This window comes from Malus sylvestris, chromosome 12 (genome assembly GCF_916048215.2).
Source record: "Malus sylvestris chromosome 12, drMalSylv7.2, whole genome shotgun sequence".
NCBI classification, from domain to species: Eukaryota; Viridiplantae; Streptophyta; class Magnoliopsida; order Rosales; family Rosaceae; genus Malus; species Malus sylvestris.
Window position 1 is genome coordinate 29923786 of NC_062271.1, and position 18142 is coordinate 29941927.

At 36.5% G+C, this 18142-nt stretch overlaps 3 protein-coding genes across 7 annotated transcripts; 1 reads left to right on the forward strand and 2 right to left on the reverse strand.

The window, feature by feature from the left end:
- Nucleotides 1-1656: 1656 nt before the first annotated feature.
- Nucleotides 1657-11694, forward strand: LOC126593281 (uncharacterized). Of its 5 annotated transcripts, none has more exons than XM_050259305.1 (16): nucleotides 1659-2000; nucleotides 2563-2793; nucleotides 3239-3553; nucleotides 4529-4636; nucleotides 4716-4905; nucleotides 6072-6334; nucleotides 6913-7042; nucleotides 7707-7783; nucleotides 8628-8876; nucleotides 8957-9033; nucleotides 9398-9489; nucleotides 9639-9674; nucleotides 9979-10061; nucleotides 10512-10580; nucleotides 10884-11013; nucleotides 11383-11694. In XM_050259305.1, the coding sequence occupies exons 1-16, from the start codon at nucleotides 1866-1868 to the stop codon at nucleotides 11421-11423; spliced, it is 2226 nt and encodes a 741-aa protein (XP_050115262.1). In that variant the 5' UTR covers nucleotides 1659-1865; the 3' UTR covers nucleotides 11424-11694. The 5 variants fall into 5 exon arrangements, with proteins under 5 accessions (XP_050115265.1, XP_050115262.1, XP_050115264.1 ...); XM_050259303.1 differs by having other exon boundaries at nucleotides 1668-2000; nucleotides 10884-11009; nucleotides 11364-11694; XM_050259307.1 differs by lacking the exon at nucleotides 4529-4636 and having other exon boundaries at nucleotides 1666-2000; nucleotides 10884-11009; nucleotides 11364-11694.
- A 639-nt stretch (nucleotides 11695-12333) lies between these two features.
- LOC126593282 (glycine-rich protein 5-like) lies at nucleotides 12334-13401 on the reverse strand. Its single transcript, XM_050259309.1, has 2 exons — nucleotides 12959-13401; nucleotides 12334-12778 (listed from the first exon to the last, which is right to left on the reverse strand). The coding sequence occupies exons 1-2, from the start codon at nucleotides 13048-13050 to the stop codon at nucleotides 12523-12525; spliced, it is 348 nt and encodes a 115-aa protein (XP_050115266.1). The 5' UTR covers nucleotides 13051-13401; the 3' UTR covers nucleotides 12334-12522.
- Nucleotides 13402-14313: 912 nt separating this feature from the next.
- Nucleotides 14314-14790, reverse strand: LOC126592350 (uncharacterized). Its single transcript, XM_050258041.1, has one exon. The coding sequence runs from the start codon at nucleotides 14788-14790 to the stop codon at nucleotides 14314-14316; it is 477 nt and encodes a 158-aa protein (XP_050113998.1).
- Nucleotides 14791-18142: the final 3352 nt, after the last annotated feature.

The window sequence follows — 18142 nt, forward strand, 5'->3', positions numbered from 1 at the left end:
TCATATTAATATTTGATACTGACGTCTTATAGAGAGAGAGAGAGAGAAAAAAAAAAAGAACAACAAGAGGAAAAGGAATGGAGGTGAGAGTTTGAAGGGAAAAGAATCTGACTCCGATAAAAAAAAATGTTTCGATTTATTTTTTCTTATTTTAGTGGTGTTTTAGATGGACCATCTTCAAGGAATAAGTAAATATTGAGTTTGCATCTAGTTGATCATGAATCATGCATATGTAAGGTCCTCTTTTTTGGGGTCTGCCTTGTCTGAGACATGCATTTTTCTTGTTCATACTTTTATGCCCAATCAACAGTAAAAATATTCACAACAAAAATGTTATAATATTCTTACAAGTATTATGCATCTTACTTAGGGGAAAAAAAAATCATATTGATCATCCCATGAGCGACACATAAATAAGTAAACTTGAACATGATTTATTGTCATCTTAATCGAACCTGAAACGTTTTGGGTTAACTTATTTAGTAAAGCCATGTTTTGGGACAAGTTATTGTGCCTCACACAAGCATGCGACCATAGACAAGATTATTGTGTGGAACTATAATACAAGGGCTGGGTTTGGTCTTTGCGAGTGTGGTCACATAGGCGGACCTTAGAATTTCTCTATGTTTTGTGCCTACTCTTTCAATGTTTATCCAATTTTCTAATTCGTGTTGTAAACATTATTACTTATGTGACTATCTATTTGGACCATTGTATAATATATCATTATTATTATTAGTCAAGTTTTTAATGATGTAAAGTAGAAGAAAAACTTGGAGTAGCATCCAAGTAACCCTAACATCGTATCAAGGACTCTAATAAGATACATTAGCACACCTACTATCCAAATTCTCATAAATTATCATAACTCTCTTTTATGATATGGTTTACTTTTGTAGCTAAGAGTTTCATATTTTGCTCAACCATTGAACTTCATGATTCTATCCATTGTTTTTTCGTTGCTCACACATATTGTGTTTATGTTAAATCCTTACTCATCATTTAAGTTTGTTTCTTATATTACAGATGACCTAAGAGTGGTTGGTCTAGCGATCAGGTCCTTGATTTTGCTCCCAAGTGGTTTGAGGTTCGACTCTCTCCCACGGTACCCACCTAACAAATGATAGAGCTTCTCGCTCCCCCAAATGTTGTGGGGTTAGGAGGGGGGCTAGTGTTTAGTTGGGTCAAAGACTCGAATACACTAGTTTCAAAATAAATAAATAAATATTGCAGATGACACTATAGCTCAATACTGAGCAATCACGCATGTGCATATTAGTGCCGGTTTAATCTCCACTGACTCTTCTTTCTTTAATGTTTAACAAAGTAATGCTATAGTTTAGGGCTGGTTTGGTATTGTTGTGTTTTGAAAAAAAACTGCTTCTACTGTGCTGTGAGAATAAACTCATTTTTTTTGCTTCACGTTTTCAGTTTTTTTTTTCACCTAAAACTATGAAAATAAACTGTTTTTAATTATTTACCAAATACCTTTTTGAGCTTAACTTTTTTTTATATCCATTTTTTATAAAAATACCTGAGTACCAAATTAGTATTTACGACTAAAAAGGCTTTGCTTTTTATATCATGTGAGACCGTGATTTGTTCGCTCAATAACGAGCCGATCCCGTTAACCAAAGCCCAATTGGACAATTTATTCCTTTTACAATTTCGACCACGTGGCCACTATTTATTGGCCAGGCAGTCTCACGGCGAACGCCGTTACCGCAGAGGAAACGACTCGCAGAACCACAGTCGGAATATTGCTTCTCTCTCTGGTCGCACTGTGGGTTTTTATTAGGGTTTTTCTAAATTGACAGCTCCAATTCTCCGTTCTTCGATTAATTCATCGGAAGTAGACGACGACAATGGGCGCACAGAAAAGAGGTGCACCCAGGGTTTCAGAGGACCCTGAGGAACTGGCACGTGTCCCCTTGCAGGCCATCCTCTTAGCTGATAGTTTCACCACCAAATTCCGACCCATCACTCTCGAGCGCCCCAAAGTATGTATCTTTCTTTCTCAGTATATCTTTATGCATGCATTATATACATATACATATATATATATATGTATCATATTTTATATATGTATATACCTAAATATATGTATGTGTGTATAATAATATATACATAAATGTATATATGTAAATGATTCAAATAATTTATAATGCAGTTTTAGTGGAATGGAAACAAGGGCTTTCGGAAAATTTGCGAAATTTCGATATTTTTTTTGTTGGGTTTCTATGATAGTTTCGAAAATTAGCAAGTAAACAGATGTTAGTGTTGCTAATTGGGTTAATACGATAGATAATTGATTTAATTGAGATTAGTGGATGTTGATGACTAAATTTCTACTACTAGGCTACTGGATTAAAACTTTTAACATGTTTTCGACTGCTCTTGTTAAATGCTAACACTTGATGGTGAAGCTGGAAAACGAAGAAGGGTATTACGAATTTTTGTTTTTTCTTTGGATTTTTGGTGTAGTGATGAACTTATAGGTAGTGCCATTGATATGCATGACAAAAAACTATGAATTTTAATTTTTTTATTTCTTTGATGAAGGTGCTGTTGCCATTGGTAAATGTCCCGATGATCAATTACACGCTAGCATGGCTTGAGTCCGCTGGTGTCGAGGAGGTTTTTGTTTTTTGTTGTGCTCATTCTAAGCAAGTGATTGATTATTTGGAGAGTTCAGAGTGGTTTGCTCAACCAAACTTCACAGTCACAACGATTGAATCACATAATTCTGTTAGTGCTGGAGATGCTCTGCGCTTGATATATGAGCGCAATGTGGTATTGCTCATATCTTAACCTTCTTGTGTTTTTTTTTCTTTATGTTTCCAAGTATACTCAGAATCAGGTCTATATTTTCCATTTTGACGTAAGATCAATATTGGCATGACGTTTTGTGTTTGAAAAGCAGACTAGATCGATGGCATTTGAGAAAAATTTCCCACTAATCCAAATGACATTATCACATCTGGTCACTAATTCTTAATATGGTTAACTTGTACTAGAGTTACTCGACTTTCTCCGAAATTTTTAGATAATGCAATAGAATCTGAGAATTTGTAGGGTGTTAGTTTCCTGTTTTGCTGCTACTCCTGCAATGATTTATTTTTAGTAAGAAAAGGCTTTGTTGTTGTTGTTAATCTAAACATTTTCTGAAACTTTACAGTCGCTACATTTTTCGTACACTAGACTAGAATTTTTATTATTTTTCTTCTTTTCTCTACAGATACATGGAGATTTTGTTCTAATTAGTGGGGACACTCTGAGCAACATGTCGCTTACTCAGGTACTTAAAGAACATAAAGAGAGAAGAAAAAAAGATAGTAATGCTGTGATGACAATAGTTATAAAACGGTCAAAGCCTTCTCAGATCACTCATCAATCTCGACTGGGCAATGATGAGCTGTTTATGGCAACAGATCCTAATACAAAGCAGCTTTTATATTATGAGGACAAGGAAGACCATACAAAAGGATCCATCTATCTTGACAAGTTGTTGATTGCTGATAACCCTTCAATTACTTTACATAATGACAAACAGGTAACATCTCAACCTTGCCCTTAAAGTTCTGTGGTTGCTTATTAATCTCTGTAGAAAGTCTACTAGATCTTTTTGTAGTGAGCCTCAGTAACTCTTCATTGTTTTAGTGTCATCTGGTGGGGTCTTTTATTGTAATGTGCTTGTGGATGTTCAACTACTCCATGAGGTCTACATTTGTACTTACCCAGTAAAATAGATATCCAGAAGAAAAAGTTGACATCCGACATGGAATTTATGAGAATATCAAAACAAAGGAGATTTGAAAAAACTCCTAATTCAGAAATTAAAAACCTTTAGTATGCGGAATCTCTTTGCTAATTTTGTTCCAAGTATCACCATGTGAAATGAAGCAAAATAGCCTTACTTATGATTCAGGCTAAATCTCTTATTATAAGAGTTGGTATGGATTGACCCTGATTGCTTCTGTAATTAACAAAACTGAATGATGAAGCAACCCTTTAGGTTTATTTGATTCATCAGTTCACCTATATTAAGATATTATATTTAGCATAAAGCCAATTGGAAGCTGTAGTAGTTTTAGTTTTTGCCTCACATGTTTCCACTACTTTTGGAATACCAATTGTAACTTGAAGTTAAGGTGTCCTTCCTGTTATGTAGAAGTTTAGAACTTATTGGTGATAGATTTTTGAATTCTCTGGGGGTATAAAGGGGTTTAGGCCATGTGTCTCATATTATTAAAAAGCTGTCTTATCTTCTTGGGGCAATGTGGCTTATGATTCCCCCAGTGGTTTATAGTCTCTCTGTGTGTGGCAAGCGCATGAACCCTAAGAAAGAATTGTATCAATAGTATGAAATAAATTTGTGATCAAGATGCTTCAGTTTCTTCTGTGTAGATAATATTCTTTCTTGCACAATTACTATTCACATTTTAATTGTGTTTTCCCCTGAATTAATTGTATGGTGAGTTCTATTCTAACAACGGTTCTACCAACTTGTTATTGATAAAATCTGCAGGATTGCTATATTGATATATGCTCTCCTGAAGTCCTTAGCCTTTTCACAGACAATTTTGATTATCAACATCTACGTCGTCATTTTGTGAAGGGATTGCTTGTTGATGATGTATGTCTTGTACTGGAGATCTTTTTGTTTGTTCTGTGTTTATAATTAACCTTGCAATTCTTCCCATCTATCCGTTCAGATCATGGGTTACAAAATATTCACACATGAAATTCACTCGAGTTATGCGGCTAGGATTGACAACTTCCGAAGCTATGATACAGTTAGTAAGGACATAATTCAGAGATGGACTTACCCATTGGTGCCAGATGTGAAGTTTTTTGGGAATTCTTCGATAAAACTGGAAAGACAGGGGATGTATCGAGCATCAGGTAATGTTCAGTATATTGACATGTGAGTCGTGACATAAATTGCATATACTTATGTATGTCTTTATTTTAGTATTTTTTTTTTCCTGGGGAGGGGGTTGCTATTAACAGTGAACGTCTTAATGCATGTTCTTTCTGATGTTGTATGATTAGTGCCCCGTCCCTTTCTAAAAAAATTATGATGTTCTGTCACATCTGATCTAACCCACAATCTTAAACATGGTTTAGTTTTCAGTAATTGTTCTCTATTATATTTGGCTGTCTCAATAAAATCATTATTTTTTTTTTGGGTAGTTAAAAATTTGTTGCGCCAGTTCTTCTAATTCACATCTATAATGACCATAAATGTTCTCTGTCATCCTCTCCTACCTTTACAATCTGCCCTTCCCTAGTGAAAGTAAGATTTGACTACCAAGTATTTGGTATAATAAAAACATTAAGAGGCATTACAAAGGTATCCAATGCTATTAATAAGTTGACTTTATTTCCTAATCCTTGCCTAATTAAACAAATACGTGTCTTTTAATCATGAGCGGTGAACTTTGAAAATAATAATTGTTTATACCATATTTAGGGCCTCCATATTTAGATCTCGTACAAATACTCGGGGGACTTAAATGTAATTATGTAATAAAGGAAGGGGCAAATATGTAATTAGTGAGGAGCCCTTATTCTATAAATGGACTCCTCACCCTCACAATAGGGGGAGGCCAATTCCTAGGCCATGGAAGGGCTCTCTCACCCTCAGAAGCTCTCTCCATCTCTCTCCCTCACCTCTCACATAAATACAATAATCAGTGTGGACGTAGCCCAAACCTTGGGGTGAACCACGATACATTTTGTGTTATTTACTTTCTTGCAGATTCACGGTCGGATTTACGTTGTTCCAATACCGCCTCCGGTTTTGTGTATCAACAACAATAATAATAATAATTCCTTGCTCAACTGCTGTAATAACATGACCTTTACATACTAAAGTTGCACACTCTTTCCCATTTGACCAATAATTCGTAGCATTGCTATAAGTTTTTATATATCGCAGGTGATCCGTTCTATAAACATAGTAATAGCATCGTTGCTTCTGCAATGATTGTCTTCTAATTGTGAACTTAACCGGTTAACTATTTTTATCTCATTATGTGTGATTTGATAAATTAGCTACTCTGCAGACACAGGGCAATCGCGCTCTGCACAGATTGGTCCTTTTACAGTCATTGGGAGTGGCACCAAGATTGGGAACAACACCAAAATTTCAAATTCTGTTATTGGGGAAGGGTGCTCTATTGGATCAAATGTGTCAATAGAAGGCTCCTATATATGGGATAATGCCACTATTGAAGATGGCTGCAAGCTGAGGCATGCTATTGTATGTGATGGAGTGATCATGAGGTCTGGAGCAGTTTTGGAACCTGGTGTAGTTTTGTCCTTCAAGGTACGTGCCATTAATCATGTTATAGCACTATTTTGAACTGCCTAATGTGTACATTATAATGCTCCAAAAAAAAAAAAACCTGAAAAAAATTGTACAAAACAATTACTAAGCAGTTTACTGGCCCACCCCACATATATAGTCAGAATCTTTTTACAATGTTATAAATTCGTTTGGACATGTATACTAGTACTGATAAGATCTTTAAAATATGTTGAAGTTAAAATTAAGTTCTGAAATCAAAAGATTTATAACTTATGTACCCTTGATATTAAAATTGTGCCTTGTTATCTTTTGCAAACTCCATGTTTAAATCACATTTTCAGTTTGCAGTGTATTTGCCTTTAATTCTGAGAATACCTGCATTTCTCTCGTTTACTGTTATTTTGATGTCATGCCTGATATTTTCTTAGAAGGGAATGTGAACCTTTGCCTACTAAATTTAGTTTTTCTTTGCGAATTGATCTTTCCTCCTTTTTTTTTTCTTTCTAAATTTGTATGAGCCAGATACATATGTTTTTGCTTGTGGCTTTCTGATGTCTTTTCGATCTTAATGTACTTCTACACTGTTTACCCTTCAGGTTGTTATAGGACAAAAATTTAATGTCCTTTCATACTCAAAGGTATCTCTACTTCAGCAGCCAACTAAGCTAGATAGTGACGACGAGCTGGAGTATGCTGACAATAGCAGCGGGATTGCAGAAATGTCATGTAATTCTTTCAAATTTTGCCCCTAAGCTTCATGTTTGGTCTTGTTGAGTTCTGTTAAGTGCAAAAGAATGGCCTTAGCCATGTGTGACTTGTAAGGCATCTGCTTCTTATTAGTCATATTGCTGCTCTTTAGATACTACACATAATGAGGCAGTAAATTTTTTGGAGTATAATGGTTTCTATGAGGTGAACATGGAAATTTCTGTCACATGAACCAATCTAATGAAAAGAAATTGTAACAGAATGACTTACTGGATTCTTTGTTCTATTTTGTGGATGACGATGGTTATTGATTTCCATAACTTAGTAAGAAATGTCTCCTAAGTTTCTAGGTCATGTCATCCAGAATGCAGAACTGTAAATGGATTGCTATTTGCTTTTACGGAAATTGTATTTCAAATTAAGGAACTTGAGGTGGGGGCATAAGCTTTATAACATCTTTGGTGGGAAAATAACTCATCAAATAATGTATTTATACTTGTTAGTTGTCTATTTGATGAAATTTGTATTGATTTTCAGCTCTGTTTGTCTGGATTTAGTAGTGGATATTGCATACTTTGTTTGGGTCAGCCGTTCAGTACTTTTAACTTCATTTAATTCCTTTTGTTTATACTAGTTATTAATAGAAAGAGATGTTTTAACCTTATTGTGTGGTTACCTGCAGCTATCACACCTGTGGATAAACTAAATGAGGAAACAACGAACCAACGAATGGAGGCTAACTGTTGGCCCACATCTGAGGTTAGCTCAATACTATGGAGCTTGATTCTGTGTTGTCCGTAGGGCGTCAAGTAAACTTTGAAGTATTTTTTCAGTCACATATTTTATTAATTTTTGTTCCAGCAACATCAGACAATCTATTAAAGATATCTTGTACTTTCTCTACCTAAATTGTACCACAAGTGCAGTCAAGCTTTGGTGAAGGGCTAAGCTCGTTAGGGTAGGTACTTAGGTTTTGAAGATTTAAGACAAACAATTAAAAGAAAAAAATGGGCTTAGATTAGCATTAATATTATGGGTGTTTGATTATTATACTTTCACTCAGACATGGCATTGGATGACACAATCCCTTGAAATCTAGACTGAAATACAACTACATGTGTGGATCCATGTGTACAAATTAGTTACGAACTTACGATTTAGCTTGCTCATAGCATGGTCCCTCCAATTTATAGGTAAATGTGGGGGAGGGTGTACATTTTTTCTCCTCATCAGTGTTTGAATGACCCTGAGAGATGGATGCCCGCAAGTGTGAGTATAGTTTGAATTCAAACACTAACAGGGGAGGGGGGAGTGTTGAAAATGATCGTTGACTTGAAAGAACATTTGAAAGTAAATTAATGACCACTGTTTGTTTTGACTTTGAACAAAACCCATTCCATTTTTTGCTACATAAAGAAACTTGTACATTTCTCTATATAGTGGTCATGTTTTTGCAATGATGATCTACAACATTGTTTTAGTTCCTTAATTCCCTCTTGTAAATAATGAGAATATTGTCTCACTTGCAATTTTTCATATATTGTTGACTGTACTGTTGCATATATCTTGACATTCTCTGATACCAGTTGCTATTGTTGATCAGCTTGGTACTGGTGGGGCTGGTTATGTTTGGTCAATTTGTGAAGGAGGCCACGATGAGGAGTGGAGGCATTCAGTTGCTCCCATTCCTGCTGACAAACTTTTGGAGGCAATACATGCTGCAGATGATGATTTGGAGCATGTTCAAGATGGCAGCTCCCTCCCACCTTCAGGAGAGTTAAAACCTGATTCTAATGATTCTGAAGGCGACGATGTAGTGTCTATAGAGGATTCTGCCGACTTTGAGAGAGAGGTGAACAATGTCAATTAGAATGCTGATGGTAAATACACGTATACAAAGTCGATCCTCAAAAGTTACAATGTTATCTGCAGGTTGAAGCAACCTTTTTAAGAGCTGTGCATGAAAACATACAAGTAGACCACGTCATATTAGAAGTGAATTCACTGAGGTATTTCTTCGGTTTTCCCTTACAACTCTATCAATTACTCTTTTCCTTGTTATTCCATCTTTTATTTTTACTTTTCTGAAGGTACACAAAATGGTATTCTCTGTTAATATTTCAAGTTGTAGGCACAAACATGTATCTGATGAAATGGTGCTAATGTATATTGAATTTTTTAATTAAACCATTCATGATTACTTTTTTTTTGATAAAATGTATATTTCAAGTTGTTGGCAAAATGTTATTCTTTGTTTAATTTCTTCAATTCTTGCACAATCTTATATCCATATTTTGTATACTTTTTATCAAGATAATGCTTTAGTATGTAGACTTTTATGATTGGTGCTTGCCACTTTTTTGTCTGTTGCAGGTTGTCATACAACAAGGTAGCTGCAGACTGTGCTGGAGCTTTATTTTATTCAATGATGAAATTGGCATTAGAAACTCCATATGGTTCACCAGGTAAATTTTCCTCAGCTTGCTATTCTCGTCCCAATGTTTATATAATTTTCATGTAAAGAAAAATTTTTATGATTGGGAACTTGTGTTAATAACCTTTGAGAAATATGCTTCTATTCCCTTGTTTAACAATCAGCATTCTCTTGGAATAGTACACAGGAATAATTCATTGAGGTGCCAAAGAAAAGGTGGGTGGTTTGGGTTTTGGAAAGTTTTTCTCTATATTGAGGTGCCAAAGAAAAGGTGGGTGGTTTGGGTTTTGGAAAGTTTTTCTCTATTATACAAGTTAAGATCACATTTGGGGGAAGATTTGCATGCACGAATTAGTCAAAGGTTTCCTAAGTCTGTTTTACAGCATCCATATCTTACTTTTACTATTACACTGTAATTTTTGCTCAGCTGCAGTGTGGGAGCTACTTTCGTATTGCTAACATTGTTTGTCTTGCTTCTTGACATATGGTCTCAACAAATCTTGTTCAATTCCTTTCTTAGGTGAATTGGTTCAAGCTACTGTTAACATATTTACAAAATGGAAAAAAGTGCTGAAGTCATACCTAGCAGAAATAGACGAGGAGGTTTGTACTTGAAAATCCTTTTCTTTCATGCTTGTATGCACTTCTTCAACCATTAAACTCTACAATGGAGTTACATGTGAAATGTCCCCTCCCTTCTAAAGCTTCTGCGGATGTGATGATTTCATTTTTATATCTGCATTATTCAGTTACTTTCACATGACGATATAGTGTGTGTGTTCCCCTTGCAGTCGTATTAACCTTTGTTTCCATTTGACTTGAACCCTGAGTATGTCGAATATCATATTCTATTTAATGCATCTTAAGTCCAATCAGTAGATATTATTTCCATTTTTCGCATTAACATGCAGGACATCGTGATCCCTTAGTTTCAATGGTTGCTAATGCGATGCTGATTATTCCTGTAGAAACTGTGATCTAAGTTTTATCTTCACAGAATTGCGATGCTTATTTTGGTTAGTGTTATGTACCGAGTATTTTTTCAATTTCCAGATTGAAGTGATACTTAGATTTGAAGAAATGTGCGAGTCCCTTAAGGAATTCTCTCCTGTGTTTGACAAGGTACGTCTTCCTGCATAGTGTATGATCATATGTATGACTAGATACAACAATTCTACTTTCATATTAAGTATGTCAAAGATCATAGAAATGGTGGATGTTTCTGCCGAGTGCTTTTGCCAGGCTGGCTTTCTTAAACAATGAAAACCTACGGATAAAACCATCGCTGAAACAATTTTGAATAAACACGTTACAAAAGTTTAATGAGTCTTTTGTTGTAACTTAGGCGTTTTTAGTATCCTTACTTTCGTTTGCAATTTTGATGAGTTTAATTTATTTTCTCACCGTTATAAGTTTCTTTTACAGATTTTGCATCAACTGTACGAACTAGAAATTATACAAGAAGAAGCCATTATGAGGTGGGACGCCGAAAAGAAAAATGCTGAGGAAGCAGATAGAGTTTATGTCAAGCAATCAGCAGACTTTATTCAAGTAAGTACTATTATTTGATTTCAGTTCTATTACCTTACGCGATGATTAATGATCATTATATAATATAACGCACGCATGCTGCCATTGCACGAGTGCAATTATCTGTTCTTTCCATTTTGCAAATTCACCTGAAATACGTCGAAATTTAACATAGAAGTCTGTTATGACCATATGCATTCGACATATGAGAACAGTTTACAATTTGGGTTAATTTATTGACCGGAAAAGACAAAGTTGATTTCTGGCAACCAAAAATTGATGGCATGGACTACATAGTACATCTTTTCTAGTTAAATTTCGTATGATGTTCGCGTTGCTTCACAGCAGTTACGTCTTGTGTGTCTTATGTCTCAGTGGTTGAGAGAAGCCGAAGAAGAAGATGAAGATGAAGAAGATGAAGAAGATGAAGAATAGGAAGCAGTTGATACGTAGATCCAACTTCGCAGCGGATGCTTTCAACGAAGCGGGGTATAATGTTGAACAAGTGTTCTGTGATGATGTTGTATAGATTGGTAGAAAGGGGGAGGCTTTGTCCATAAGCCGGAAAATGGGTTTTACAAATTATCATGCACTTCGCATGTGTGTAATTTTAGACAGAAAAATCAATAGTAACATTTTGTGTATTTTTAGTATTGTCCGATGATATTTCTGAGGCAATGAGAAATGTCAAATGATTCTTCATCAATATTGTGTTTAAGTGTACTGGGAACGCAATCCGGCACAACACGTGGCACAAAACAATTAGCTGGATACTTTAAAAAAAAAAACTTTCAACCAATAGTTTTGTGACATTTGATGTACCGGACTGTGTTCGCGGTACACTGGAAAAATTTCCCCTCTAATACAAACCTCTGTCATAAATACAAACACCAGCAGAAAAAAAGTATGAGCATGATATTTCAGATTTCCATAAACAAATTTACGCTACGTATTTTGTATTGCTGATGATCCGACAATATGAAGTTGCAAGAACATTATTGAAGGCGTTAACCTTTGACCAAAAAAATAAAAAATAAAGACGTTAACGAGTTAGTAACATGAAAACGACGCTAACCACCTGTTTGGACTTGCCTTACGATATCATCTCATAATATCTTCTGTTCATTTTTTTAGATTATCTTCAAACTAATATCACCTCAAAAGATTAACCAAATATATTGGATTTGTTTTCATCGTTTGACTGTTATCGTGAAAATTTTCATTGTTTGTAGGAAAATATTGCGTTCGTCTATTTGTTTTAGTATAGTTAGATTGTTGAAATGATGCAGAGCAGCAGCATAAGAGCAATTATCTCTGCCCAAAAGTGTAAGAAACATGAAGGAAATTTGCAAACAAATTAAATTAAACACGCAGTTTGGCTACATATCAAAGAAAGAATACTGAGGTGCAAGTTGCATCAGACATAGCAGTTGCAACATGCCAACATATATATTCAAACTAAACAGAAACAGTTTCAGACAGGTTACAACAACATCATGACCCAGAAGCCTGGAACATCATGAGCTGATGATGTTCACCAACGACCACCGCCGCCGCCTCCAGGCCCACCACCACCGCCGCCGCCAGGTCCACCACCACCACCGCCGCCACGTCCACCGCCGCCCCATCCCCCACCGCCACCAGGTCCGCCCCCAGGTCCACCGCCGCCCCATCCACCGCCGCCACCAGGTCCACCACCGCCACCAGGTCCACCACCGCCACCAGGTCCTCCGCCGAACATTGGCCCACAGCAGCCCTCAAGCAGGCAGCAGCAGCACAGGAAATAAGCACTGCAGTAGTAGTACACACCAAGATGATATAAGTAAGAAAAAAATTGAAAACAATGATATAAGCAGCTAGCTGATGAAGCTACATTTTGGATAATTTCACGGATAATACTTATATTATCCTGACTAGTCAGACATGATTTTACTCGTAAATAAACAATTTCTGAGTTTTACTAAACTCACCAAGATGATATAAAGTTGCTTAGACCGCCACATAGGAAACCTAAGCAATCTCCTCCCGGTCCTCCTCCTCCCGGCCCTCCTCCTGGTGGCATGTCTCTCTGATGATGATGATGATCTGATCAATCTCTCTCACTCTCTCTTGATCAAAAAAAGCCCTAAGGATATTTCTGCAGCTTCCTTTCTTAATGAAGCTTCCTTTCTTAATGAACTTGCAATGCAGCTATTGAAGTTTGTCCGCTATATATACATGAAACTCTTGTAGAGAGAGAGCGAGAGAGAGCACGCTTAATGGCTAAGTATATATGCATGAAACTCATGTCGGCTGTATAGTTTCATGTCGGCTGTATAATTAAGTTAACACATATAGAGAGAGAGAGCGACCGAGCGAGCTTAATGGCCGAGAGAGAGAGAGAGACAGAGCTTAATGGCCAAGTATTGCATTCAATATTCTTGATATTTCTCCATCTTTTTGCTGGTAGGTTGTTAGATTGAAAAAGCAATGGGACATTTGTTGTTTCATCTACTTCTCGGGCAAGTAACAAACCAAACGTTCATGCATAAACCTAACGTTCAAACCTCCCCTTTTGTCCCCAACAACATAAAAATAAGGGTAATGTTAGAAAGACTAAATTTCTAAATCAAATTTTGTAAACCAAATAATGTAGATGCTAATGATTGGATCATTACTTAAGTGTTGATTAATAGGGATGACAACGGTTCGGTTTGGGGATGGAAATGCTATATCCATCCCCATAACCACGAAAATTAACCATATCCATAACCGCAAATTAACCACCGGTGATTATCCATAACCATATTCACAGGGTAACGGATTTTCAATCGGTTATCGATTATATCCATCTTCGTCAAAAAATTAAAAAATAAAATTATATTCATCCAATTGATGTACTATAAATTTTAGTAGATACTAATTCCATCATTAAATAGCAACATCCAATTACAAAAAACATAACAATATATTTGAAGCTGTTTATGATAAGCCAATATGATAAATTGGTCCAATAAAAAAAAAGGACAAAAACAAATACGGAAGGAAGACAAAACAAATTGATTCAATGAATTAATTTCTTGACAGTGAGACTCTTGAAGAGAGATGAATCTGATAAACTTGGAACATTTGATAATTGATATATAAAATGATTCAATGAATTAATTTGGTTGAGTATAACAATAAGAGCAACTCCAGCGTGGGCTGGTGCTCGGGGGATGGGGGACGAAATAGGGCCAGATAGCCCGGCCTTTAAGCTCCAATGTGGGTAGCTCGAGGGAGAGTGGAGGCTCGAGCTCTGGGCCTGTGAGGAATTGCCAGCCCGAGAGCCCGAGTGGACGTGACGTCATCCTGGCGCAACGACGACATTCTGAAGCAACTCCCCAAAACCAATTGTCTTCTTCTTCTTCCTTCTCTTTTGCTGTTGTGTTTCGATGGAAGACGATAACGATGATGAATCACCAATTAAATCACTTGGCTTGCAGAAGACCGAGACTAGGACTGAGCTTTGGGAGAGAGCAATGCACAACTTGTGCAAGTTAACGGCTTCAACGCCGCCATCGTCAGCGTAATTGGGGAACCGGTGAGGTGAGAGGTTGTAGGCGGTGAAGAGGTCTCGAAGGTCGGATGGGTGTACGTGAGATGGGTTTGTGGATATGAAAATTGGGACCATGGCTTGCAGGGGAAATGGCGATTTGGACTTTGATGGCGTTTTTATGGTTTTTTCCATCTGGGTTTTGCCTCTACTGCTCACCCATTTCAACTCCATGCTCTTGACGGACATGGCGGCAACCGCCGTAGCCACCACTGCACTGACCTCCATGCTCTTTCTCTCTGCTTTTATTCTGTGTTGATAGTGGAAGATAATGGGTATACATAATTGTCTTTTCGGGTAATGACATGTCGCGCAATGAGAATGATTAAAAATCTTATCCGAAATTACAATTAAAAAATTATTCTGTATTATTTAAAAAAAAAAATTTATTGCCTATTGCCAGGGTTATTCAAGTGCAACGGTAGAGATGCAAAAGGTAGTTACTATTCATTAAGAGCAAGTCCACCCCTAAGGACTTTGCGCCAGCACCTAGCACATTTATCCACTCAAGTGAGCAGTAATAGACTGGAGTGAACAGTAATAGGCCAAGACATCTCCACCCCTAAAAAAATGCACTGGCACCCAACACATTTATTTGGTGTGTTTTTTTTTTAAGTTTATTTCAGATAAGATTTTTAACCAATTTCGGATAAAATTTCAAATAAACTTAAAAAAAAATACACACTAAAATAAAATTACATACTCATCAAATAAACTTAAAAAAAAAAACACACTAAATAAATGTGGTGTAAGGTGGAAGATGAGGGTTAGGTATTTATAGAAAAAAAAAATAACTTTTTTAAAATTTTACCGTATTTTTGAATAAAAAAAATTATGTATTTTTTTATATTTTTAATTAATTTTAATGTAGTTAATTAATTTGGACTGTTGGATTTGAAAAATATTCAAATCCAAGAGCCCAGGATCGGCCACATGGCCATGCACCAGCAAATGGCCCGACTTCTTGGTCAGCCTGTTTTGTGCTGGCCCAGAGACCAACATGGGCTGGGTGCCAGGCTGTTGCGCGGGCTAGAGGACATGGACAAGGTGCTGGGCTGCTATTTGGACTGAGTGCTGGGCAAAGTCCACTCCGGTGGACTTGTTCTAAGGGCAGTTACTGTTCACAGGATGGATTGAATAGTGAATAGCCTGGGGGGAGGGTTCTCACGCTGGAGTTGCTCTAAGAGTATTGAATTGATGAGGTTGTTGGTATGCCCCATGCATGATGTTTGGTGCATAATAAAGATAGTATAGGGTTTGATGCATGCATAATGAATTAGTATAGGGAGGGTTCGGTAAATTGAATAAAATTATATTATATATCACACACATATATATATATACACACACAATATATTCGGGTTAGATTCGGGGACAGATATGGATTGGGGACCCTTATAACAATATCCAAAACCATAACCGAATAAAGTTCACAGTTTTTCCCCATATCCATACCATACCCGAATTTTCATATCCAAATCCAATCCATTTGGACGGTTATCCACGATTATCGGGTTTAACGGTTAGAATTGTGATCCCTATTGATTAACGTGCTTATTTCTTATCGGTAACTGTTGACCCTAAAAACTACCAAGCCTACGTGGCGCGCAGACCGATTAATTAATAAGCTAACTACGTCATTCGATTGTGTGCGGGGCATGCCAACTCATCGGCCGAGCTCGGCCAGGGAGTAAAATGTGTTGATTTTGTGTTGAGCGCGCTACTGATTTCTTGATCTTGTGACTGCGGCCGAGGAAGGAACACATCTCGGCCTTTGGGTTCTAAAGCCTAAAGACAAGGCTGCTAGTTTTGCAAAGTTCAATATCAGATTCAGCTTTCAATGTGCCGAATGTAGTAATCTGGTAACACCTCGCTTCGCCGATAAGGCTGATGAGATGACCTCTACCAACAAGGATTCGAAAATCCTTGTTGACTGAGACTTGGATAGGTTATCAGTCGGCCGGGAAGCAGTGCTGTTTATCCAAACTGAAGGTGCTCCTTGATCGGCTGATTCTACAGCTCCAGTGTTGTTTATCCAAACTAAAGATGTGTTGGCGAGAGAAAAAGAAAATAAAGATCTCAAGGTTGTTGAGAGGTTTCGCATAGAGCGAGAGTTTGCGCATGGTAGTTTTGTGTGTTGAATTGGAGAGGCTTTGAATGATGCACTCCCTTCTCTATTTATAGAACTAACTTAGCACAAAATCTAGCCGTGGCCATCAATCACCACAAATAATAATCGTTATGCGTAGATGATTATCCAATGAAAGTCGTGGCACTCAGCGTCTTTGGTGCTAACCATGCATTTCAACCAAAACCACGTAACAAATCATGGCATGCCAATTCCATCTTTGCTAAAGATAAGCATTGTCGTTCAAACTTCATTTCCAAAGCCCTGGCATATCAGGCTTTATCCACTTCATTTGGCAACCTCGAGTTTGCTGATAATTATCCCATGCATGCATCGCATTGGCTTACTTCACGTAATTAATCTTTCAAGTTGGACTCCACCTTGGTTACCAACTTATGCCACCATGTGCTAGGACTCTTCTCATAATGCATGATGCTCAATCCCCGGGTTGAATGCTAAGAATCCCGAATTAAATTGAAATGTTCTGCTTGCTTCGATATAGTTTGCTTCACATTTATCTCGTATAAAAAAAGTGTTAAGATAATTCATTATTAAAAGATAATTATCATGATTAAAAATCATAATATTATCCCTTAACAACAACAAAATTATCTTAACTTTCCTATCCGCATGTGTGGAGCTATGCTCACTCATCAGTCTTGATTGCACTGGCCGATTGTGTAATTTTAGATCCAAACAATAACACATCATTTGATCTACAAATTTAACGCCTTAACATTATCCTAAAAATAAATGCAAAATAGAAATGGGTTATCGTGGCACCAGAGCAAAAAGTTCATAATGTATATGTATTGACTTTTTAACTTTTTTTAACACAGATGTCTTATACGTGGACCGACCATTTCTTTTTTTATATATTGTTGCGGTTTTGCAGTTTAAAAAAAAAAAACACTAGATTAAGCTATTTCGTAAGTTTTTTTTAGTCAGTGTTATGATATGCATGACACGTACCTACACGATTTAAACTTAATAATTAGTACTAATCTCTAGCATTAGCCACTAGAGCTATGTACATAGCGTATGTATTATATTTCACTGTTTGATGAGGTGGGATTGAATATAGTATGCACAACTAAAATTGAAGGGTCATATATATATATATATATAATTTTTTTTTAAATCTAATCCTTAGCCCTTGTTTTATATAAATACTAAAGCCCAAACTAAAAATCTATACAAAAATTCTCAAGCCCAAAAGTCAAACCTTTGGTAGTTACCTCACCTCATCCATTCAACTAGTTCACATTCAAATTTTCATCCCTCTCCTCTTTTCTTTTCCTCATTTATCTTCATGCATTATTTACACTTTAATTTCATTTTAGAGTGTACACTTTGGTCTTGATTTGAAGTTTTCCACCTTTTAATTTATATTAATATGTAAATTTTCTATCTTCCGGTCACAAATCTTGTAGATCTATTAACTAACATGTT